Here is a 26,667-nt window from a genome sequence, read left to right on the forward strand (position 1 = left end):
CACTGCAAGGCCTTAGGGAGCCATTCATGGTGAGCAAATGGGACAGAGAAGTGTTCCTGGGAAATGTGGTTGTCTGGGACGTCTGATGCTTTTCTCATGATGTAATGTATTCCCTGCTGGTCCTGAGGACCAGTTGCTATTGGGTGACAGAGATAATTGTACTCTCTGAGGCCCAGATGCGTGGAGTGCATGGAGAGGGGGTACTGGTTGATTTAACCATGGTGGGCATAGCTTAAAGATGTGACATGACAATCGATGTTGAAGATGAGAAAGGCTGCTGGATACTGCTAGTGAGAACCAGCCAGATGCGTGCTGTGGTTGCACAAATCTTTGATATCCCAGGAATATAACCCAACAAAGGTCTGATCCAGGTTATATGGGTGACCTTGTAAGCATAATGACCTATGATTGGCAGGGCCCTGCCTCACTTCCACTCAGCCCGGTGATGAATCTACTCCCGTGCTCTGATCTATGTGCCAGGCACTGATTCATTGAGAAGCAAATTGCTAATTAACCAGAAGTGATCATTTCTGCTTCAAAAACCCTTCCCAATAGTTGGGAAAGCTGTCCCTATGTTGTTTCAGAGCCCATGCTGTCTCTACACTCCTCCTGACCTGAGTGAACAGAGGGTTTTTCAAGTTTTATAACTGTGCTCATTTTAGGCAAAGTCAGTTTTCAGGAGGAAGCCTAAGTTGAAACAAGTAATTCCATAACCTGAAGCCATGGGTATTAGTAAAAATGCAGGGAAAACTTGAAATTTATGAACACCATGGATTCAGTGGTTTCTGGTACAAAATCCAGCCTTAGAGCCAGAAGCAGATTGCTCGTGCATTTCTTGTGAAAGATCCTGTGATCTGAGGGGACTGCCCTTCTCAGTGAGGCTTGTCTCAGGCTTAGCAAGCTGAGTCCCTGCCTATATCTTGGCTTCTGAGCAGAGATTTTGCAGGGCTGCAGTCCTGGCGGAGTCGATTTCAGGTCTCCTTTCACATATCTTGTGAAAGATTTTCATGAATATGGTGGTGTGGTGAATTGAAGAAGGAAAAATAAAAAGAGGTCCAGAGAATAGTGACTGGTCAATATGGTTATGCAGGGATACAGTTGGCTTGAATGAAGAGTGATGGGAAGGGAAAGACTCCATGCTCACCTCTATGCTCTTCCCCCTTTTTATGATCCTTTGAAACTCCTTTAAGAAAAAGAGGGAGAGAGGATTTATTTATTTATTTGACAGAGAGAGGGATCACAAGTACACAGAGAGGCAGGCATTGAGAGGGGAAAGTGGGCTCCCTGCTGATGCAGGGCTCAATCCCAGGACCCTGGGATCATGACTGGAGCTGAAGGCAAAACCTTTAACCCACTGAGCCACCCATGTGCCCCCCTTTGAAATTCATCATAATTCAGTCCTGGAATTGTGAGTGGAACATACATTGTCGATGTAGGACATCAGTGGCACATTTGTAAAAAGAAACTCAGACCCCATCCAAACATCCAAATCAGATTATATGACCTTTAAGATCTTCAGTTCATTGTCATATCCATTAACACTGGAGAAGTACACATCTAGGTTACCTACACTCTTCCATTATTCTGCTGTTCTACTCTATTTGATAACTGTGTTTTATATGCCTTAAATCAGGATACATGCTCTTCATTTCCCAGATTATTTGGGATATGGGTTATCCCATGACATCCACATGAAGTTAGGGTGGATTTTGATCTTTGTGCAAAAATGGGATTGGACTTTTGGTAGAGATTGCATTTTCTATAGATCGCTTCAAGATTTATTGTGTTTCAAGTATTCCAGTGAAGGAACATAGATGTGTTTCCAGTTCATTCATTCCTTGATTCCTACACAGTACATTACATTTTCTATAATTTCTGGTTTGACCTCTACCATTATGTCAAATTGGAAGCATTTTTATTGGTGGGGGAGGTGTTTGCTCTAAAAGTGTGATGTTTCAGTTTGGGGAATTGTTCTTTGTTGTGTAGAAACAAAACTAATTTTTATATGTTGATTTGTGTACCAGCTTTATAAAATCCATATGAGTTTTAACAGGATTAAAACAGTAAGCATTCCAAAAAAAACAAAAAAAACAAAACAAAACAAAAAAAAAACAGTAAGCATTCCCAGGAGCAGCAATGGCAGTGGAGTAGGAGGATCCTAGACTCATGTGTCCTGTCATGAGCACCACTAGGTAACTGTCAGGTCATCCTAAGTGACATTGGGTCGAAGAGTGACAGGACAGATTTCCTAAGTAAAAGGAGAGAAGAGTCCACATGGAAGATGGCAGATAGTGTGGAGACATGGTTTAGAGAGGAGAGGAGTATAGCATTGTGGAGGGCAGGGAGCCCCCGCTGTGCAGTAGGTGTCATGACAGAGGAGCACTTGGGATGCCTAAGAAGGTTTCCCCAACACCATTGGCTTGGAATGGGAGAAGGGCTGAATTTTCTGAGTTCTTGGAACCAGCACATCTTAAAGCTTGGAGTTTTAATGGTCCATAGGTTTGGATAGGATAGAACCAGGAGGGCACTAGGGTGCTCCTGGAAAGAATGCTGGCAAAGAACCTGGGGGCTCACAGCATGGAAACAGCCATCTGAAGAACACCTGGAGCGCACAGTGGGGAGAGTATTCAGTAGTCTAGGAGCACATTCATGAGAGGAAACATTCAGTGACATGTGGCTCCAAGAACATGGGAGTTGGATGGTACCATTTCCTTCTCCCATCCTGGAGCACAAAGACAGGGCCCCACTCAGTGAGGACACTGACTGTCTGCCTTGCTTGCACCAGACCCCAACCCCTATGATCTGAGGGGACTGCCCTTCTCAGTGAGGCTTGTCTCAGGCTTAGCAAGGTAAGTCCCTGCCTATATCTTGTCTCCTGAGCAGGTATTTTACAGGGCTGCAGTCCTGGTGGAGTTGATGTTAGGTCTCCTTTCACGAGCAGACCAGAGCTCCCCTAGTTCAAACTGGCCACATTTAGGCCAGGGACCAAACAGGCAAGGAGAGCCCTGCAGACCCCTGGCCTGAAGGATACAGCAGGAAACATCATTGGCTTTTCTATCACAAAGAGGAAGGTAAAGACTTAGACAAAATGCCAAGATGAAAGAATTTATCCAGACAAAACCAGCAGATGAAACAAGGGCCGAGATGCAATGGAAACAGATCGTAGTAAGGAGCTTGATGAACAACTGAATGCATCAATCACAAAGGATACTGAAAGTGTTGAGAAAAGAATAGTGTGGACTTTACCAGAGAGATAAGAGTTAAAAAATAATTGGATGCGGGGCATTGGGTGGCTCATGGGTTAAGCCTCTCCCTTCAGCTCAGATTATGATCTCAGGATCCTGGGATTAAGTCTAACATCGGCTCCCTTCTCAGTAGCGGGCCTGCTTCTCCCTCTCCCTCTACCTGCCTCTCTGTCTACTTGAGATCTCTATAAAATAAATAAATAAAATTTTAAAAAATTAAATTAAAAAAATATTTGGGTGCTTGGCGGATCACTCAGGGAAGCCACTGACTCCTGATTTCTGCTCAGACCTTCATCTCAGGGTCCTGGGATTCAGGCTCAAGTCAGCCTCTGCAGTTAGTTTGATACCTGCATGTGATTCCCTCTCTCTGCAGTTCCCACCCAAACCCTTATGATCCACCCCTCAAATATATGTCTTTCTAAAAAATCAAACATAGGTGAACAATGCAATAAGCAAGATTAGAAACAGGCTTGATGTTAGTTAAACTGAGAAGGCTGGAAGAAGCAGAAGAATGACTTTATCATATAGAAGGAAAAATAAAGGAAAGTATGGACTATGAAAAACAATCTGAGCATTTTGAAGGGGTGGGGGGGTGGGAGGTTGGGGGAACCAGGTGGTGGGTATTAGGGCACAGATTGTGTGGAGCACTGGGTGTGGTGCAAAAACGATGAATACTGTTACACTGAAAATAAATGAAAATTAAAAAAAAAAAAAAAAGAAAAGAAAATACTGAATCTGCACAAAGGGAGGGAGAAGAATCATGCAACTCAGGATTTATTTAGGAAACTCATAGCCTTCATCAAAAGTAGTAAGAGTCCCAGGTCTTGGGCTTTTCTGTGCTGAGAGAGTATTACTTACAAATTCAACTCTAATGCTTCTTATTGGTCTAAGGAGATTACCCTTTTTTTTTGGTTCAAGGTTAGTAATTCATTTTTTTAAAGATTTTATTTATTTATTTGAAAGAGAGAGAGATCACAAGAAGGCAGAGAGGCAGTTGGGGGGGCAGGAAGCAGACTCCCCACTGAGCAAAGAGCCTGATGCAGGCTGGATCCCAGGACTCTGAGGTTATGACCTGAGCCAAAGGCAGAGGCTTTAATGCACTGAGCCAACAGGCCCCCCTAGTAATTCATTCTTAATAACTTGTCTGTTTTTAGAAATTCTGGGCTTGTCAAATAAATAAATAAATAAATAAAAATCTTTTTGAAAATAAATAAATAAAATAAGGGGCGCCTGGGTGGCTCAGTGGGTTAAAGCCTCTGCCTTCAGGTCAGGTCATGATTCCGGGGTCCTGGGATCGAGCCCGGCATCGGGCTCTCTGCTTAGCAGGGAGCCTGCTTCCTCCTCTCGCTTTCTGTCTGCCTCTCTGCCTACTTGTGATCTGTCTGTCAAATAAATAAATAAATAAATATCTTTTATAAAAAAATTAAAAAAAAATAGAAATCCTGTTTTGTTTTTTTTTTCCTAAATTGCCCTTTTTGTTATTATGTAATGGTTTATGGAGTTAAAGCATTGCCAGTTTTATTTTATTGATTGAAATGGACATTACATTCAGTGTTCCATTAGTGTTAATCTGCTCTATATTTTATTTTGGATTTTTCTTTATTTTGTTCCTCTACTAAGTTTCATCAAAGTCTCTTCCTTTTTTAATTCTCCTGGTGGAAATTCAGTTGTTTATTCCAACATTTTCTATATCTGTATTGTATAAGATGAAAAAATTGGGAAATAGAAAGCCTAGTAGGGAAAAACTGGCAGAAATGAACAATACAAACAAGGACCAGAAACAGTAAAAAAATTAAAATGTTGATATTTAGGGATTCCTATAATCGTGTAATGTGTGAACAGAGATAGTTTCAGTGTTTCTTTTTCAGTTTAGATTCCTTTACTTTATTTTTGCTTGCATAATTCTTCTGACTAGAGTATCCAGAAGTATATTCAAGGCAGTGATGGGGTCACTTCATTACCTGCTGATCATACAGAAGAAGCATGCAGACCATCCCTATTGAATAGTTTTCAGGTATTCATACATCTTGGCATTCATTAGTTGAAGTTTTTCTTCTCTCTCTAGCTTGAGTGTTTTTTAACATGACATGTTGTCCAATACCCCATATTTGTATTCTGTATCCCTTAATATGATCATATCATTTTTGACCTTCATTCTGTTAATGTAGAGTCTTGAATTTATGGTTTTCTATATGTTGGAGCACCCTTAATTCCTGGTCCGTTTCCCACTTGATCATCTTGTAAAAAGGGAAAAGGGAAAATGATTCAGTCCACTATTTTATTGTGGACCTCACAGGCAGTGGTTTGTAATCTTCATTATTTGTAGTGTCTTCGTCTGTCTTGAATAAGCTGATAATGCTGGTGCCACAGAGAGCGTGTTCTGCTAGTTTCTCTGATCATCACTCCTTGGAAATGTTTGAGGAGATTTGCAGTCCTTTCCCCTTCAGTGTCTGTTTGAATATCCAGTGAACTCACCTGGCACACAATTTTTGTTTGTTGGTTTTTTTTCTTTTTTTTTTTTCAAAGATTTTATTTATTTATTTGACAGAGAGAGATCACAAGTAGGCAGAGAGGCAGGCAGAGAGAGAGAGAGGAGGAAGTAGGCTCCCTGCTGAGCAGAGAGCCCGATGCAGGACTCGATCCCAGGACCCTGAGATCATGACCTGAGCCAAAGGCAGCGGCTTAACCCACTGAGCCACCCAGGCACCCCTGGTTTTTTTTCTTTATTCCTCCTTCATTCGGCTTCATATTTGTAGATTGGTTGAGATTTTTTCTACTTTTCTGAGTGATGGAGTCTAAATTGGTTATACCTTTTTTAAAATTTATACTTGTCTTTTAGTATCAATTTGTGGGCACTGATTATCCATTGTTGCCTCTTATAATTAAATTTTATTTCTATGGTCAGTTATACTGTATCTGCTTTCACTTCTTCACCTCTCACTTTAGTTGGTCTTTTCTCCATTATTCTTAATTTAGTTCATGGACTGTCAATATTGTTGATCTTTTCTGACAAACAACTCTTTCTGTGGTTGATATGTTCCTATTTTTACTGTACTCTGGTTCATTTCAGTTTTCTGTTTCAATATTGGTCATTCAGCTAATTTTGAGCTCATATGACCCTTTTCCTGATTGTTAGAGATACAGGAAAGTGATTTGTGCTACACTATGACCATACCGCAGAATTCTCTATTAGACTCTGTGCTCACTCAGTATGCTGTGTGCCATGTTGTGTGTCCATGGAAAAATAAAGTCCTGATGACTCCTCTCAGCCATCTTTCTGACATTGTCTAATTCACTTGCTGCTTCTATTTAAGAAGTTTTCAGTATATTCTTCTGAATGTAGTAAGTACAGTGATTTTATTTTTTTGGTATTTTTTATTTTATTTGGTATTTTTCAGCTGTATCTTCACATGACACCCAAAGTTTCCTGCTAAAGCAGAGCATAGAAGATTCTTTCCAGAAAGTATCAGTGCACAGATACAAACATAGTATTGTTGAGATTTTACACTTATGTACAGACTGGAACAATGATGGGCATAGTGACGGACATCAGTTAAATCCTGGACTATACACCCAAACCAAAGTCTATACACCCAAACCAATGTCTTTAATGAGAATCTCCGTGCCCCAAATGGTGAAGGATATAAAACGCTGTGGAAAACCTCCCTTTTTAAGTCAACTGTTTCTGCAGAGCAGTGTGTTTCTGTCAACACAAGCTCCAATCAAATATTCAAACATAGCTACTTGTGGACAGACCGTTTGGAATGTCTGGAAAGTAACCTAGTCCGTGCTGAGGTTAATTATTTGAGCCATTTGGAAGATAGGATTGGCCTGAAGAACAAAGTGCTCAGTGGGATCCATATGAGAGGGCTTCACTGAGGAGTCAACCATCCAGAATGACCAGAGGATTTTCACTGGAGACAGAATTGCTCAGTGCACTGAATCTCAGAAAACATTGAACCAGGGCTCCAGTGTTCACCGATGTGTCAGGGCTAGGTTTGTAGAGAACCATTATGAATGTGATAAATGTGGGGAAGGCTTTAATCCAAGCTCTAACCCCAGTATACATAATGGTTACCGTTTGGGAGATGGTCCTCATAAATATAGTAAATGTAACCAGTCCTCCATTGTTGGTGATCATGAGAGAATTCATGAGGGAAATCTTAGATCTATCCAGATCTAATAAAGCATGTTTAGCCAGTCATCAAGCCTAAATATACATAACATAATTCCTAGGGGAAAGGAAGCTTATACTTGGAAGGAATGTGGTAAATCCTTAGACTGCCACTCAACACATCTCAACATCAGTGAATGCATACTGGAGAAAAAATACATGAATGTGAAGAAGGTGGTAAAACCTTTAAGGACTGTCCATCAATAAATGGACATAGACAAACCTATACAGAAGAGGAACGTTACCAATGTCAAGAATGTGGCAAGGTTTTTAACTGCACTTCACAGCTTATTCAACATCACAAAATTCATACTGGAGAGAAACATTACCAATGTGAAGAATGTGGCAAGAGCTTTATGCAGAGCTCAGCCATTATTTTGACATCACAGAATTCTTACTGGAGAGAAGCCTTACCAATGTCAAGAATGTGGCAAGGTTTTTAACTGGAGGTCAAGTCTTACTGACCATCACAGAATTTATAGTGGACAGAAACCTTACTGATGTAAAGAATGTGGCAAGGCCTTTAATGACAGCTCAACCCTTGTTGAACATCACAAAATTCATACTGGAGAGAAACCATACCAATGTCAAGAATGTGACAAGATCTTTATTTACAGCTCAAGGCTTACGCAACATAACAGAATTCATACTGGAAAGGAACCTTAACCAATATCAAGTCTGTGGCAAGGCCTTTTACCAGAGCTCACATCTTAACGAACATCACAGGATTCATACTTGAGAGAAACCTTACCAATGTCAAGAATGTGGTAAGAGCTTTAACAACAGCTCATACCTTAGTCAACGTTACAGAATTCATACTGGAGAGAAACCTTACCAATGTCATAAATGTTGCAAGGCCTTTAACCACAATTCAAGCCTTACTCAACATCACAGAATTCATACTGGAGAGAAACCTTAACCAATGTACAGAATGTGGGAAGGCCTTTAATCAGAGGTCAAGTCTTACTGAACATCACAGAATTCATCCCAGAGAGAAACCTTATCAATGTCAAAAATGTGGCAAGGCCATTAACCACAGCTCAACCCTTACTCGACATAGCAGAATTCATACTGGAGAGAAACCTTACCAATGTCATGAATGTGGCAAAGCCTTTAAGTGTTCTTCACTCTTTAATCGACATTGCATGATTCATACTGGAGAGAAACCTTACCAAAGTAATAATGTGGCCCTCAGACCTTCCTTGACATCACAGAATTCATGCTGGAGAGAAACTGTACAAATACTAAAAATGTGGCAAGGCCTTTACAGGCACTCAATCCTCACTAAACATCAGAAAATTCATACTAGATAGATAGCTTACCAGCATACAGAATGTGAGAAAGGGGGCACCTGGGTGGCTCAGTAGGATATTTGGCTGCCTTAGACCCTGTTCCTGATCCCAGGTTCCCAGGTTTGAGCACTACAGGAAGCCTGCTTCTTCCTTGACCTCTGCCTGCCCCTTCTCCCTACTTGTGATCTCTCTCCATCTCTGTCAAATAAATAAATACAATCTTTAAAAAAGAAAAAAGAATGTGAGAAAAATTAGTTAAGGAGTGCTTACCTATTCATGCACATCAGAGAATTCATTTTGGACAACAACCTTGCAAATATGACAAATGTGACAAGGCCTTTGTCCAGCATGCACACAGTTACTAAATAGAGAATTCATACTGGAATGACAGCCGATGAATAATGTGGCACACCCTCTAGCTGCAAACGACTGTTATTGGGCATCACAGAATTCATACTGGAGAGAAAATTATGGATGTATGTGAGACTAAGGACTGTTCCCTCCTCACTCCATATCAGAGATTACATATAGGAGAGTTCATGTACAAATACTAAGAATGTGTCTGTGGGGCACCTGTGTGGCTCAGATGGTTGAGCGACTGCCTTTGGCTCAGGTCATGATCACAGAGTTCTGGGATCGAGTCCTGCATTGGGCGCCCAGCTCCACGTAGAGTCTGCTTCTCCCTCTGACTTTCTCCCCCTCTTGCTCTTTCTCACTGTCTCTCTCTCCAATGAATAAAAATTTTAAAAAGTATCTGACCTTTCACTGGAACTCCAAACTTATTAAAATCATACTTATCATATAGGAATAAAATGTAATAAAATGTAATGAAATGTAAAGGATGTGGCCAAGCATTTAACTGGAATTCAGTCCTTCCTCAGTATCTCAAAATGCATACTTGATTCAAACCCTTGCAACATAGTGAATGTGGGAAGACCTTCATTTCAGTATACATTGGAGCAAACACCAGAGAGAGCTTCAAGGAAAGTTAATTGAGAGTTAGCATTGTTTAGAAAACTAATTATTTGAACATCAAATGCCAATGTATGTAAGAGAAATCAAGCCAGTGGAATATATTATTCACTCTACTCAGACATTACTCTGTATGAACATAGTGATTATAAGGAAAAATCAAACTTAAACACTTAGAAAATGTATGTGGTATTCTGTTGAACAGATTTCGAGGGTGGACATTTACATACATATAAGGGATTTCAGTATTTTCTCATTCTTACGTTAACTGCATTTGAGATTTGTGACTAACAATATTAATCTATTTTCCTCTGAAATCACTCCCGAAAATTCCTCTGTTCCTCATGGGTGTGTAAGACTATGTGGTTGATTGTTGGTACATTAAAGATACTAAATGTCCTGCTCCATTAAGTGGGACGCATGCGTACCTAATTTTCCATGGAGGAGGACCATATGATATACAGCATATGAAGTACATCTCAGTGGAGATGGTACTTACAGTTATAACACTGATGTAAGATTCCATGGAATAGGTGTTCAGAGCACACACTTCTGCATGTACTGAAACTAAAGAACTACCTCAATATTAGAAATACAAGGTTTTCCTGATTGTTTTTTATGGAAAAAGAGGTTACTGTCCAGTAAATTACCATTGTATCTTCCTATGTGTTATCGTTAGAGAGTATGACTACAGAACATAATATATTTTTATTAATAAGACACTTTTTTAACATATGGATATGGGTGTGTCATGAATTATGTGTTATCTCTACATCTAGTGTTTGTCTATCTCAACGAGGGTTGTAGGGTGCTAATCGAGTCAATCATTTGTTTGATACTGGAGTAAAACAATATACCTAGGAATCCATTTTCCCAGTGGTCTGAAGGTTTAAGGGATATGTGATTATGTTTTCCCCTAGTCTATCCTGTGATTTTTCTCCTCTTTGTAAATACAATGATATTACTGTGAGTGTATTACTGAAGTATGTAACATAGAGATGATGTTGACGTTCTAGCACATGTACTCCATGATGCAGCTACTGGGCATTGATTTTGTGTAGCCAGTAGTTTTGCAGGGGTCTTGGACTGACAGGAGCCCTTCTCACTAGTGCATTCCCCAGTCAGCATGCTGCGGGGTCACAAGTTAGTATGACATGTGATACGACATCTGCACTCTGACCTTGTGAGCCACCATCTCTCATTTCTTCCAAAGCTTTCCCTCCTCCTGTGTCTCATAAAGAAGATTCCCCCTCCCCCAAACCTTTCCTAAATCTGTTTTAGTCGGAATGGCATGTTCTGGATTTAGACTTGGGACTCTATAGCACTGCACCATGGCCCCAAATGAAAGCATGTGCCCTGCACGCTACACTGAGTGTTGTTTTGATGTGTCTATGAAGTACACATGCACATATGACCATGCTATGTGTGTCATAGATACCCCGTAAGAAAGAGAAATCTATCCAAATAGGAGTCATGTGGTAGCCAGGAGAGACAGAAAATAAGATGAAAAATTAGCATGTAGAGAAGGACAACTGTCCTGAGTAGCCCAAGTGACTCCCTAGTTGTGGAAAAAGAACTTCTGTTTGTTTTATGACCTACTTTTCTCCAGATCTCCAGTTGTATTTGTCCTCATTTTTCTTCCTCTCTACATAGGAACCACAACCGTTCTTTTCTGCCTGTGGAGAGAGTGTCATCAGAAAATGCTTCATTGAGATTAGACAGATGGAAAGCTGGTGGGTATTAACACGTTTAGCACGGGAATGTGGGTTGTAAATCTGAGTAAAATTTGAGGAAGGCACCATCCTTAGAGAAGAAGACAAGACCTATTAAAAGGAAATGTGAGGAACTCTTTCCCTTGTGGGTAGGGAACCAGAGGTGGCTCCTTTTAGTCACTGGAAAGGCACATGAATACATGTAATGGGGACAAGAAAAGGCAAATGTGGGTTTCTCAGGAGTAGGGAGGTCCTGGTTTATCTTGACGATTTGATTGATCTCCTATGTCTTCCTGGGAATAATGCTGTTGGATGTCAGTGATTACTGTATGTCCCCGGCCTAGATCCGTGACAAAGGATGGAGGAGGGGTTGGATGATGCAATCATGTGGGCAACGTTAAGCTGTCCCACGGTAGAATGGATGTTTGAGATGAAGAAGCCTTCTGGGCAGTGGAATAGGCCAGATCAGCAAGGCATGTGCTGTGGTTGCTCCCTCATTTCCCAGGTAGGTAACCCCAGTCAAGGTCAGATCCAGTGTGATTGGGTGATTCTTCAGGGAAGCTGCTGTGTGGGACCTGCCAACCTTTCCTCAGTGCCATAATGGGTGTAGTTCTAGGGTCACGTGGGTGGCTCTGTCTTTAAGTGTCTGCCTTGGGCTCAGGTCATTAGCACTGCATCAGGCTCTCTGTTCAGCCAGAAGCCTGCTTTTCCCTATCCCCCTCCCCCATCTTGTGTTCCCCCTCTCACTATGTCTGTCTCTGTCAGGTAAATAATTATAAAATAATTTAAACAGTATAAAGAAACTGGTGGAAACATTTATATTCTATTACTGTCTGCAAGAGCCCACCCCCTTCAGTGCTAAGCATACAACAACCTCCTTCAAACATGAACAGTGTAGCTTTTAGGGGGTCTGGGGGATCAGTTAGTTAAGGGTCTCACGTTGGCTCAGGTCATGATGTCAGGTTCCCAACACAGCCCTGCGCTGGGCTCCCTACCCAGTGGTGACTTGGTTTCTTTTTCTTCATCTGCCCATCCCTATGCTCCACCATGAGTGCCTCTCTCTATCTCTTAAATCAAATATTTGAAAAAGGAAAAAAGAAGTGTACCTCTTTTTGAGCAGAAATCCCAGCCATGTGCTACATCAATAATTGCACCATAAATCATCATAGAAGTTCTTCCTGATCACTGTGCTGAAGGATCCGACAATTTTGTTATCCAGAAACCCAAGCTGGCTGCCATTTCTTTGAAAAGCCAATGCATAGGGCCAAGAGCTCTGATGGGAATGGAATATCTGCATTATTCAGGAGATGAGCCATTTGGAAAGAAGACAGACTCATGTTCAAAAATCAACTCCAAGGATTTTGCCAGTCCTTCAGAGTTTTTAAAGGAGCTTGAGGACAGTGAATCAATAGGAGGGACACAGGGAAGTCTGACACAGTTCATGATTGCCTGTGGACTTACTGTGCCTCCTACAGACATTACAGAGGTGCTTGGAGGTTGCAAATGGGTCCCCAGGGGTGTTTGTGCCAGAAGGTGGGATTACCAGTCCTTGGAAACAATGTGTGGTGTTTAGATGTACAAAGAAGGGTTTAGTCCATCATTCATGGAAAGGTGCATGCAGAAATTTAAGGACTATTAAGTTGGCCCAAGAGGCCAAGGTGAGGTTTCATGTTAAGTTTTGAAAACTGTCTTCCATGGGTACCTGGGTGGCTCAGTGGGTTAAGCCTCTGCCTTTGGCTCAGGTGGTGATCCCAGGGTCCTGGGATCAAGCCCTGCATCAGGCTCTCTGCTCAGCAGGGAGCCTGCTTCTCTTTGTGCCTCTCTGCCTACCTGTGATTTCTGTCTGTCAAATAAATAAAATCTTTTTATAAAATGAGTGATTTCCCCCCTACTTTATCTATTGTCCTCATTTCTCTTTATTGTGCTGACTGTGATATTATTATGGATATATTACAGATTTTGTAGAGGTATTGTTGACATTTTAGGTCATGCACTCCATGATACTGCTACTTAGCATTCACTTTGTGTAGCCAGTAGTATGGTAGGGTCCATGAACAGACACCCGTCCTTCCACTAGCATGTTTCCTAGACAACACTCTGCAGAATCACAAAGTAATGTAACTTCTGATACAACAACCCCAATCTACGCTTGTGCGCAACCATCTCTCCTTTTTTCCAATGCTTTCCCTTCCTGTGTCACTTACAGAAGACTCCCACAGAGCTGACATGGACCTGTTGTAGCTTCAGTGGCCTAATCTGGAGTTAATCCTTGGACTCGAAAGCACTGAATCGTAGGCTCCAAAAAGCTGTGTTCCCCACTTCCTATGGGGGGTGTTCCTTTGATGCATCTGTGAAGTTCACATGCTCATATGATAGTGCTGGCTGTGGATTTAGAAAAATAATTTCTGCTTTTTTTATTTCCTAGTTACCTCCTGATTTGCAGTTGTATTTTTCTTCACTTTACTTTCCAACTGCATAGGCATCAGAGCCATTTTTTTTTTTTTTTTTGAGTTGTGGTGAGAGTGTGCTCCAAAGAGTTAACTGAGATTAGAGAGATGGACAGCCACTGGATATTAATTCAGATATTTAGCCCTAGGAGGTGGGATGTGAATCTAAGTAAAATTTGGTGAGAGAGAGAGGTAAGACCTATTAAACATCAAGAAATCCTTCCCATGTGAGGAGGGAACTGGAATCAGCTCCCTTTAGTCACTGCAGAGGCACAAGCAGCTGTTGCTTTTCTCATCTGATGAGTACATGTTATAGAAAAAAGAATTGCCAAATATGTGGGTTTCTGAGTAGGGAAGTCCTCCTTCATTCTCATGATTTCATTATATTCCTGTGTGTAACTGAGGACCAGATGGCCTTAGATGACAATGATGACTGTGATCACCCAAGTCTGCCTCAGTGGCAATGAATGGAAAGGGAGGCATATTGGATGGTGGAGTCAATTGGGCATAGCTTTACAATGTCAGATGGTAGAGTAGCTATTGGAGGTGGGGTTTCCTTCTGGACAGTGGGATAGGCAGGATGTTGAGTAAGCCATGAACTCCAGTTAAAGGCCTTGCCACAATCCTGATTATTTATAGGGTTTCTCCCTAGTATGAATTCTGTGATGTCGAGTGAGGTGTGGGTGTTTGTTAAAAGCCATGCCATGTTGTTGACATTGGAAACATCTCTCTCCAGTATGAATTCTGTGATGTTCAGTAAGGTATGACCTCTGGTTAAAGGCCTTGCCCCATTCCTGACATTGGTAAGGTTTCTCTCCAGTATGAATTCTGTGATGTTGAATAAGTTGTAAATGAAAGATAAAGGCCCTGCCACATTCTCAACACTGGTAATGTTTTCCTCCAGTATGAATTCTGTGATGTTGAGTAAGGTTTAAGCTGTGTTTAAAGGTAGTGCCACATTCTGGACATTGGTAAGATTTGTTCCCAGAATGAATTCTGTGATGTTGAATCAGGTTTGAGCTTCCATTATGCCTTGCCACATTCTTGACATTGGTAAGGTTTCTCTCCAGTATGAGTTCTGTGATGCTTAGTAAGGGTTGAGCTGTGGTTAAAGGCCTTGCCACATTCTTGATATTCATAAGGTTTCTCTCCAGTATGAACTCTGTGATGCTTAGTAAGATTTGATCTCTGCATGAAAGACATGCCACATTCTTCACATTGGTAAGGTCTTTCTCTAGTATGAATTGTGAGATGTCAAGTAAGGTGTGAATTCTTGTTAAAGGTCTTGCCACATTCTTGACACTGGTAAGGTTTCTCTCCACTATGAATTCTGTGATGTTGAGTAAGTTTCAAGCAGGATTTAAAGGCTTTGGCACATTCATTACACTTGTAGTTTTCCCCTGCAATATGAATTTGGTGATGTCTATTAAGACTTGAGTGATTGTTAAAAGCCTTGCCACATTCTTGACATTTGCAGGGTTTCTCTCCAGAATAGATCTGCGAATGTCCATTTATTGATGAACAGTCCTTAAAGGTTGGACTACCTTCTTCACATTTGTGTATTTTTCTCCAGTATGCATCGCGGATGTTGAGATAGTGTTGAGTGGCATTCAAAGAATTTACCACATTCCTTAAAAATGTAAGTTTCCTTTTCCCAAGGGCTTATCTCATTGATGTTTAGGCTTGATGACTGACTAAACATGATCCATGGTTTATTAGATGTGAATGGGCTTTTTCCCTCACAAATTCTCTGATGATCATTAACACTGGAGGATGGGTTATGAGCTTTCCCACATTCATTATATTTATGAGGACTGTGTCCCAAATGGTGAACCATTATGTATACTGAGGTTAGAGTTTGGATGAAAGCCTTTCCCACATTTATCACATTCATAATAGTTCTCTGCAAACCTAGCCCTGACATATCAGTGAACACTGAAGCCCTGGTTCAATGTTATCTGATATTCAGTGTACTCAGCAATTCTGACTCCAGTGGAAACCCTCTGGTCATTCTGGACAGTTGACACCTCTGTGAAACCCCTCTCGAATGGATGCCACTGAGCAATTTGTTCCTTCATTTCTACATCTCTGATGATCAGAAATAGTTGACTGAAAGGACAGGCCAATCCTATCTTCCAAATGGCTCAAATCATTATTTTCAGCATGAACTAGGTTACTTTTTAGATTTTCCAAATGGTCTGTCCACAAATCGCTATAACTGAATATTTGATTGGAGCTTGTGCTGACAGAAACACAGTGCTCTGCAGAAACATTTGACTTAAAAAAAGAGGTTTTCGGCAGCAGTTTATATCCTTCACTATTTGGGGCATTGACATTCTCATTAAGGGAAACTGCCTTGGTTTGGTTGTATCATCCAGGATTTCACTGATGCTCTTCACTGTCCCCATCATTGACCCAGTCTCTGCATAAGTGTAAAATCTCAACAGCACTGTGTTTCTATCTGTGCATTGATCCATTCTGGAAAGAACTTTCTATGCTCCACTGTAGCAGGAAACTCTGAGTGTCATGTGACCATAGAGCTGAAAGATACCAAAAAAAAAAGTAAAACCATTGCACTTACTACATTCAGAAAAATATACTGAAGACTTCTAATGTAGAAGCATTGAGGCAATCAGACAGTATCAGAACAATGGCTGAGAAAGAGTCATCAGGACTTCATTTCTCCATGGACATACAAAATGGCATATAATGTACTGAGCATGGAGTCTAATAGATAATTCTGCCTTATGGTCAGGGTGTAGCACAAATCACTTTCCTGTATCTCTAGCAATCAGAAAAAGGGTCACATGTGCTCAAAATTAGTGGAATGATCGATATTGAAACAGAAAACTGAACAGAACCAAATAGAGTACAGTAAAAATAGGAACATATCAAGCACAGGAAGAGTTGTTTATGGCAGAAAATATCAACAACATTGACAACCCATGAACTAAATTAAGAATTGTAGAGAAAGACCTACTAAAATGAAAGGTAAAGAACTGAAAACAGACACAGTATAACTGACTGTAGGAATAAAAGTAATTATAGAGGAACAATGGATAATCAGTGTCCACAAACTAATAGTAAAAGACAAGTACAAATTTCAAAAAAGGTCTAACCAATAGAGACTCCATCATTCAGAAAAGCAGAATAAATCTCAACTGATCTACATCCATGAACCAGAATTAAAGACGAATAAAAGAAAAAACTCCAACAAACAAAAACTGCATCCCGATGAGTTCACTGGATATTCAAACTGACACTGAAGGAACTATACCTCAAGTCTCCTCAAAGATTTCTACGGTGTGAAGATCACAGAAACTAGCAGAACACTCTGTCTGTGGCACCAGCATTACCAGCTCATCCAAGCCAGATGAAGACACTACTAAAAACAAAGTTTACAAACTACAGCCTGTAAGGAATATTCACTCAAAGCCCACAATAAATAGCCATCTGAATCAACAGCACATTTTCCCTTTTTACAAGATGATCAAGTGCAAAATGGTCCTAGAATGAAGGGTGCTCCAACATATAGAAAAAAATATAAATTCAAGCCTCCACATTAACAGAATGAAGATCAAAAATGATATGATCATACTAAGGGAGACAGAATTCAAATATGGGCACACAGGACAACATGTCATGCTAAAAGCACTCAACGTAGAGAGAGAAGGAAACCCCTCAATGTAAACAATGCCATAGATGTGTGAAAAGCTGAAACATATTCAGTAGGGACAGTCTCTTAGCTTCTCCTCTATGATCAGCAGGTAATGAAGTGACCCCACCACTGCCTTTGAGTATAGTCCAGGATACTCTAGTCAGAACAATTATGCAACCAAAAATAGAGTAGAGGAATCTAAATTGAAAAAGTTAAAACTATCTCTAATCCCACTATGACATGATTACAGAAATCCCTAAAAATCATTGTTTTAAATTTTTTACTGTTTTTGGTAACTGTTTATTGTTTATTTCTGCCAGTTTTTCCCTACTAGATTTTCTATTTCCCAATTCCTTCATGTTATACAATACAGAGTTAAGAAAAAATATTGGAATAAACAAGTTAATTTCCACCACAGGAACTAATAAAGGAAGAAATTTTGATGAAACTTAGTAGAGCAGAGGAAGAAATAAAGAAAAATCTGAAAGAAATAAAATAGCAGATTAACACTAACTCAACACTGAAAGTAATACCCATTTCAATGAACAAAATCAATAAAACTGGCAGTGCTTTATCTCTGTAAAGCATTACTTAGCAACAAATAGGGTAATTTTAGGGGGAAAAATGAGAGAATTCCTAAAAATAGACAAGTTATTAAGACTGATGTACTAACCTTGAACCAAAGAAATTGGAAATCTCCTTAAAGCAGTAAGAATCCGGAAAGTTGAATTTGGAATCAATACTCTCCCAGCACAGAAAAGCCCAAGACCTGGGACTCTTACATTGATGAAAGCAATGAGTTCCCTAAATAAATTCCATGTTGCATGAGTCTTCCCCATCCCTTTGTTCAGATTCAGTATTTTCCTTTATTTTGCCTTCTATATGACAAAGTCATTTTTCTGCTTCTTCCAGTCTCCTCTTTACATCAAACCTGCTTCTAATCTTGCTTATTAAATTGTTCACCTATGTTTGATTTTTTAAAATTTTGAGAGAGAGAGAGAATGGAATTACAAGAATACAAGAGGGAGCTATAGAGGCAGAGAGGGAATCACAAGCAGGCATCACACTGAGGGCAGAGCCAGCAAGCATGTTACTACTCTCTGTTTCCCTTTTATCTCTGGCCTTGGCCTTATCTGTTTGTTATGTTGCAGATAAATTCTTTCATCTTGGCATTGTCAGAGTCTGTACCATCCTGTCTCTACACTGGAGAAGCCAGTGAAGGGTCCTGCTGTTTCTTTCAGGCCAAGAATCTGCAGGGGCTCTCCTTGCCTTCTATGGGCAGTGCTTGGTCCCTGACCTGAATGTGGCCAGTTTGAACTAAGTGAGCTCTGGTCTGCTCCAGAAAGGAGACTGGATGTCATCTCCATCAGAGCTGAGGCCCTGCAGAAATCTCTGCTCAGGAGACATGATGTGGGCAGGGGCTTACCTTGCTGAGCCTGAGACAAGCCTCACTGAGAAAGGAAGTCCCCTCAGATCACAGAGGGTGGGGCCTGATGCAAGCAAGGCAGACAGCCAGTGTCTTCACTAAGTGGGGCTATATTCCTCTCCTCCCTAAACCATGTCTCCACACTATCTGCCATCTTCCATATGGCCTCTTCTCTCCTCTTACTTGGGGAGTTTCTCCTGTCACTCTTTAGTCCAATGTCTGGGACATTTAGGATGACCTGACAGTTACCTAGTGGTACTCATGACAGGACACACGAGTCTAGGGTCCTCCTACTCCACTGCCATTGCTTCTCCTGGTAATCCTTATTGTTTTAATCCTGTTAAAACTCATATGGATTTTATAAAGCTTGTACACAAGCCAACACATAAAAATTAGTTTTGTTTCTACACAACAAAGAACAACTCCCAAAACAGAAATATCATACATTTACAGCAAACCTCTTCCCCCACCAACATCCTTCCAATTTATCATAATGGTAGAGGTCAAACCAGAAACAATGAAAAGTGCAATATACTGTGCAGGAATCAAAGAATGAATAAGTAGGAAACCTAACTATGTTCTTTCACTGGAATAATTGAAACATAATAAATCTTGAAGCGATCTACACAAAATGCAATCTCTACAAAAACTCCAATGCCATTTGTGCACAAAGATCAAAATCCATCCTAAATTTACAAGGATGTCATGGGATAACTCATACCTAAAATAATCTGGGAAGTGAAGAGCATATATCCTGATTTATGACATACAACAAGGCACAGATATCAAACTAATGTCCTATAGACATGACATCAGGAGTAGAATAATGGAAGAGTCTGGCTGAGCTAGATGTGCATGTCTCCAATGTTCATGTGTATGACAATGAACTGAAGTTCCTATTAAAATTCATATTCCGATTTGGATGTTTGGGTGAGGTCTGAGTTCCTACTTTTCACAAATGTGCCACTGATGTCTTACATTGACAATGCATGCTTCCCACAGAATTCCAGGACTGAATCACGATGAAGAGTTTCAAAGGTTCCTAAAAAGCGGGAAGAGCATAGAGGTGAGCATGGAGACCTTCCCTTCCATTCCCTCTTCATTCAAGCAACTCTACCCCTATAAAATTTTCTCTGTACCTCCTCTTCTTTTTGTTTTTTCAATTCACCACGCCACCGTATTCATGGAAATAGCTCCATCTTTAACGAGAAACGTAGGTGCAATCTGCTTCTGGCTGCAACCCTGGATTTTGTAGCTTAGACCCCACTGCATCCGTGGCCTTTATCAATTTCAGGTTTCCCCTGCATTTTTTTCCTAATACCCATGGCTTCAGCCTACAGGATCACTTCTTTGAACCTAGGCTTCCTTCTGAAAACTGACTTTGCCTAAAATGAGCACAGTTATACAACCTGGTTGCACTTTCTGGTCTTCCCTGAATCCACTTACACAGAAAAGACTTTCTGAAACCTGTGGCCATTATCACACTCCTCAATGCTGAGAGATGACAGAGATCACACTCAAGGAAATGGAGTTAAGAAGCTCTCACAGAAATGACTGTTCTTCCATGTACCCCCTGGGCTGCTCAGTCTATGAAGACCACTGGCTCTTCTTGGTCTTCTAGTTCACTTCTTCACACTGCTGGACAGATGTTTCACTTTCCCTATCCCCTCCCCTCTACATTAAGAAACTTTTATCTCCACTGTGATACAGATCAGTTTGCTTTCCTAGGACTTTATCCTACTGTGAATACTTAGGATTAGCTTCTTTGGAAGAGCAGGGTTAGTTTTCTTTACCTGCAACTTCTTAGGACACTAGATTAATCTACATAGGTATATGCTACTCAGTATCCATCTTGATTTCTTTTCTATTAATGTATAATGGACAATGTTCCACTAATTCAGGTGTACCACATGGGTATTCAACAACTCTGTGGGTTCTACTGTGCTCACCACAAGCAGCTACCATCTTGTACCATAGAATGCTATCAAGATACCATTTGAGAAGTTCCTTGTATTCTTTTCACCCCATGACTAATTATTCCATAACCGCAAGACTATACTTCGCATTCCCATTTCCTCATGTTGCCTATCTTCCTTCTCCATTCCACATTGGTAACAATTAGGCTACTCATTGTACTTACAGGTCTGTTTCTGCTTCTTTCATTGTGTCTTGTCATTTATGACAACGTGGTTTGAACCATGAAGTATTATGCGATGTCAAGTAACTTAGACAAAGACAAATACCATATATATTCACTTATGTATACAATCAAAACAAGAACATAAATGAACAAACAAGAAACAGGGTGCCTCGGTGGCTCAGTGGGTTAAGCCTCTGCCTTCAGCTCAGGTCATGGTCTCAGGGTCCTAGGATCGAGCCCCGCATCGGGCTCTCTGCTCAGCAGGGAGCCTGCTTCCTCCTCTCTCTCTGTCTGCCTCTCTGCTTACTTGTGATCTCTGTCTGTTAAATAAATAAATAAATAATTTAAAAGAAAACAAACAAGAAACAGACCTATTAATATCTATTTTATTTTGAATAAAGCTCATGGAGAATCCTAAGAAATATAAAAATTCCAAGATGACACACATTCCACACTCTAATCTGTTGTTCTGTAACAATCTCCCAGTACTGGTGGAAGACAGGAGGTTCCCAGATGAAAGTCCAAGTGTCTTATGGCTCATGACACAGCAAACACCATAAACTTCTTCATCACACTAATTTCACTTGTCAACTGCCCACCCCCCACTGATAAGGGAGATGCTGCACATGCAGTGGGTTTGTGTTGGACACTCTGAGCATAGGACACCCCAGTGTCTTTAAGGAATATCTAGCATAGCTGCCTGATCCTTGGCCATGGAAGGAGACATCTGTTTTCCTGTACAATGAACTTATTTGTCCTCTACCCAAGAGCCAGATGTGTTCACTATATTCCCAAGCCTTTTTATACACAAACATGAGTGGAATGACAAGTACAATTAAAACATCAATCAAGGAAATGCTTTTGCAGATCACGACATCACCACATGACTTCAAGGAATAGTTAAAAGTCTGTAGAAGGCACATATATGAATATATGATTTGGGGCACATATCCACAACAGCAACCAATATGTTTTCCTTCATGATCTTTTGCTGCTCACCTGGCAGTGATATACAGTCACATGCAGGGGAGATCACAAAGTCAATGTACCTGGAAGGTTTGACTTTAAGATGCTTCCAACCATCAGCCATAGGGCCATTTGTGAGGGTCTGGAAGACCCCCAAGATGCACACTGTGCCACCAGGGACACATCCCTGGCCACTCTGTCAACCTAACAAAGAAGTGTGCATCCAATGTCATGGCAGAAATCTTTAACCCAAAAGCTATCAGTGTGGGTCAGACTCCATTACAGACAATGTCCAATGTTTCCCTGTTTGGCAATAAAAGCTATAGAACTTATCCTACCTCCAGTGAAGTAAAGAGCGACATCTATCAGGTTGCCACGATTGCAGGGACAGCCTGCAACACAAAGCCTATGGCAACTGCCCAGCTCCTGGAGGCATGTCTGCTGTGGGAAAACAGGAATAATCATTCATCTGAGCACAGAGGCCCATGCATGGTCTGTGACACCACAACTGACATTGGGTGTCTGGTCCTGAGAGGCTGCTAACACCACTAGAGGAAGAATACATAGAGTTAATTTAACGGAGAAGTCAGCATCTAAGATCTTGCCTGTGTGAATCCATATCAAGACATGACTTGTGTAGGAAAGACTGTGTGGCTCAGTCAGTTAAGCTTCTGCCTAAAAACTGAATCCTGATGCAGGGTCCTGGGATAGAGCCCTGCCTGGGGCTCCCTGCTCAGTGGGGAGTCTGCTTGTCTCTCTGTCTCTGGCCCTCCCTTGAACTTGTGTTCATTATCTCTCTCAAATAAAGTCTTTAGAAAAAAAAAATGATTTGTGTAAGAAAATGGAAAGAAAACATAGTTCAACTTCTCCAGAATACGTTTCAATCTGTTAGACGTGTTGGGGGAAAAAATAGAAAACCTCAGACACTAAGAAAACCACAGAGCACAGTAACTTATAATCCATTTCTTACTTAAATTTTACACAAAATGATGTGTTTATAGAGGATTATACAAAGGATTCAGTCTCTGTGGTAGGGTATAAGAAAAAATTTCTAAGACGAGGGAAAAAACATCACTAACCACAAAATGTGAAATGAAGAATGAGATTACAATAAAATTAAAAACTTTTCTGCATCACAAGCTCAAAAGATAGAAATAGAGGTAGACTGAGATATGGGGACAAAAGACTCATTCTCACAATATACAGCCCTACAAAGATTGAAGAAAAAAGTGTAACGAAAAGGTGACCACAAGAATTCATTAGACACCTTGTAGAAGAGATTATCCCATGGTTCATGTCCAACTCTGTAATAACAGAGAAAGACAACACCAGCAAAATGCAAATAAAACCCAGACTTAGTATCATCATGTATGAACCAGGAACCCAACATCAAAATCACATAACCTACCAAAATGTGGAAAAGCCAGAATCCCCATGCACTGCTGGTGGATGTGAAAATGGACACAAGTGTTAGAGAAAGAACATGATAGCATCTATTAAAGCTGAACATATATAACCTATTTACCAACAATCCAGTCCCATATAAATAGCCAGCAGATATGCATGCATGTGCTAGTAAAAGACAAATTACAGATTTTACATACCAGTACCATTCATGACAGTCCGCACTGAGAACCCTCCCCCCATTAATAGTAGAATGATGCAATCACTTGGTATTCACACAATGGAATTGGAGCATTCTTCTTCTCCTTCTCCTTCTTAAGATTTTATTTGTTTACATGAAAAAGTGCTACACATCACTTGGAATCAGGGAAATACAAATCAAAACCACAATGAGATACCACCTCACACCAGTCAGAATGGCTAAAATTAACAAGTCAGGAAATGACAGATGTTGGCAAGGATGCAGAGAAAGGGGAATCTTCCTATATACACTGTTGCTGGGAATGCAAGCTGGTTCAGCCACTCTGGAAAACAGTATGGAGGTTCCTCAGAAAGTTGAAAATAGAGCTACCCTACAACTGAACAATTGCACTAGTGGGTATTTACCCTAAAGATACAAATGTAGTGATCCGAAGGGGTACGTGCACCTGAATGCTTTAGCAGCAATGTCCACAGTAACCAAACTATGGGAACAACCTAGATGTCCATCATCAGATGAATGGATAAACAAAATATGGTATATGTATATAATGGAATACTATGCAGCCATCAAAAGCAATGAAACCTTGCCATTTGCAACAATGTTGATGGAAGTAGAGGGTATTATGCTGAGCTACATCAGTCAACCAGAGAGGGACAATTATCATATGATCTCTCTGATATGAGGAATATGAGAGGCTGGGTGGGGGTCATGGGGGTTTGGAAGGAAAAACTGAAACAAGATGGGATGAAGAGGGAGACAAAGCATAGGAGACTCATAATCTCACAAAATAAACTGAGTGTTGCTGGGGCTGGGAGGGTAGGGAAAGGGTGGCTACATGATGGGCACTGGGGAGGGTATGTGCCATGGTGAGTGCTATGAAATGTGTAAGCCTGATGATTTACAGACCTGTACACCTGGACAAATAATACATTATATGTTAATTTAAAATAAGTGTGTGTGTGTGTGTGTGTGTATAAAATTTATTTGTCAGAGAGAGAGCACAGAGTGAGAGGTGTGCAGGCAAAGCAGGCAGAGGGAGAAGCAGACTCCCTGATGAGCAAGGAGACCCATTCAGGACTGAATCTCAACACCCTGGGATTATGACCTGAGCTGAAGGCAGATGCTTCACTGACTGTGACAACCTGCCTTCCGGGGACCCGTCCATTCTAATGAATGATGCACAGTAATACATGGGAATACACATCAACTCACAAATAGACAGAAACAAAGCCAAATACAAGAGCCCGCACTGCCTGACTCCATTTACAAAATGTACTCCAAAGTACAAAATGAGCACAGCAACCTCTTGCCTTACAGGTGAAAAGAGTGCCAAGTTTGGAGGAGGGTTACTGAGGAGCTCAGAGGGAATGTTAGAGGACAGTACTCTGTGTTCTGATCTCACTGGCTTGGAGAGATGTGAGCAGTTTGTGAAATTCCACTGAGTGGTTTTCACTTCTCTTATGCACACGTGACTTTACTTTAAATACAAAAATGTACTCATGAAAACCAGATGTACATAAATACGTAAGCATTACAATGTCCACGTACTGACAGACTGAAATCACAGGTATGATGTAATGTCCTACCGTGACCAGATTCAAAAAGCATGCTTAAGAAAAAAAAAGCATGCCTTGGGCACCTGGGTGGCTCAGTGGGTTGAGCCGCTGCCTTCGGCTCAGGTCATGATCTCAGGGTCCTGGGATCGAGTCCCGCATTGGGCTCTCTGCTCAGCAGGGAGCCTGCTTCCTCCTCTCTCTCTCTGCCTACTTGTAATCTCTCTCTGTCAAATAAATAAATAAAATCTTAAAAAAAAAAAAGAAAAAAAAAGCATGCCTTTATTTCTAGCTAAAGCAACGTTACTGAATGTGTAATGGTCACAGAGAAGGACTGAAAGTTTATATTTTCCTAATACAAACACAGGAAAACACAAAACAGAAATAGTAAAACAAAACAATAGGTAAGGTATAAAGTAAAACATTAAAATACATGGTCAATCCAAATCCCAACATCTCCATTATAATATTAAACATGAATGAAACAAACGTTCCAGGTAACACTAAATGATGCTTCAATATATTTCACTGGCATTTTTCCTGTATCTATAACTTAAAGAAATGACTATCAAATTATGAAAAAAAAAGAAAGAAAGAAAGAAACAATTCAGGTAGTGATAAGCAATCAAATAAGCAGCATGGCAACATAAACATCTCATAGAATAATTGTTAACACGAAAGGCATTTGTCTCTCTTAGCATGTTGTTTCAATATCAAAAAATTCACATTTTAAACATTCTACCTCTTGGATATCAAACATCTGTATGTGCAAATTCATACACACATATATACAAATACATACCCACAAACACATGCATTCAGAGAAACATCTCTTTTTAGCCTGGGAGAGAGAAAACCGTTCCTCACAGAGGGAGGACATCATCCAGATGGTGACAAAGTAGTTCCACTTTCGCTCAATGAGCAACTGTTCACATGAGACACCAGTGCATGATTCTCAATACAAAAGTGTGAGGCTGAAGCACCGGGGACCCCAGAGACCAAGAAGGACAACCATAGAAGTGTAACAGGAGCAATTTCACATGGACCCCAGTGCGTGTTCCCTGGGCCAACACAGTGTGCCACTAGCAAGGACCAGAAGGAACTACAATGGCTTCAGGATAAAAAAGACAGACCAGAGTGGACATCCAGCATTCCCCAAATGGCAAACCACTCCCTGGGTGGCCCAGTGAGAGCTCACCTCTCTGCCTCTCTGCTTCGGCCTTCAGCTTCCCTGGGGGAGTCTGTAGTGAGGGACCACTGGGGACCCTGTAGACACGGAGAAGGTGGGCAGGGCTTACAGTAACTAGTCCTCAGATCTTAGAGCTGCCAGACCAGACAGTGCTCCAACTTGTAGTGTCAATGAATCAGAGATCCACGGGAATGTGGATGTGGGCAGAGAGGAGATGAACCTACCTGGCTAAGGAGATTTGTCAGCAGCTGTGACTGACTTAGGTGTCCTGCCAACGCTTTGAACTA

At 40.8% G+C, this 26,667-nt stretch overlaps 1 protein-coding gene, 1 long non-coding RNA gene and 1 pseudogene across 6 annotated transcripts in view; 2 read left to right on the forward strand and 1 right to left on the reverse strand.

Annotated features, from left to right (window-relative positions):
* LOC131817405 (uncharacterized) overlaps nucleotides 1–13,311 on the forward strand; it is a 30,938-nt gene extending 17,627 nt beyond the window's left edge. For 2 of the 5 annotated variants that reach the window (XR_009348492.1, XR_009348496.1), the window contains exons 4-5: nucleotides 11,337–11,416; nucleotides 11,740–11,901. This is a non-coding gene — a long non-coding RNA (uncharacterized LOC131817405). Of the gene's footprint in view, nucleotides 1–6,643; nucleotides 6,824–11,336; nucleotides 11,417–11,739; nucleotides 11,902–12,515 lie in introns of those variants that run through there. The other 3 variants (XR_009348493.1, XR_009348495.1, XR_009348494.1) reach the window with 3 other exon arrangements.
* LOC131817386 (zinc finger protein 678-like) lies at nucleotides 6,843–9,474 on the forward strand (annotated as a pseudogene).
* A 985-nt stretch (nucleotides 13,312–14,296) lies between the features above and the next one.
* Nucleotides 14,297–22,156, reverse strand: LOC131817690 (zinc finger protein 724-like). Its single transcript, XM_059151222.1, is given in 4 exon segments — nucleotides 14,297–14,723; nucleotides 14,891–15,472; nucleotides 19,905–19,968; nucleotides 22,066–22,156. Coding segments are annotated over 4 exon segments (1,164 nt in total).
* Between the last annotated feature and the right edge of the window lie 4,511 nt (nucleotides 22,157–26,667).

Source organism: Mustela lutreola, chromosome 16 (assembly GCF_030435805.1).
Source record: "Mustela lutreola isolate mMusLut2 chromosome 16, mMusLut2.pri, whole genome shotgun sequence".
NCBI classification, from domain to species: Eukaryota; Metazoa; Chordata; class Mammalia; order Carnivora; family Mustelidae; genus Mustela; species Mustela lutreola.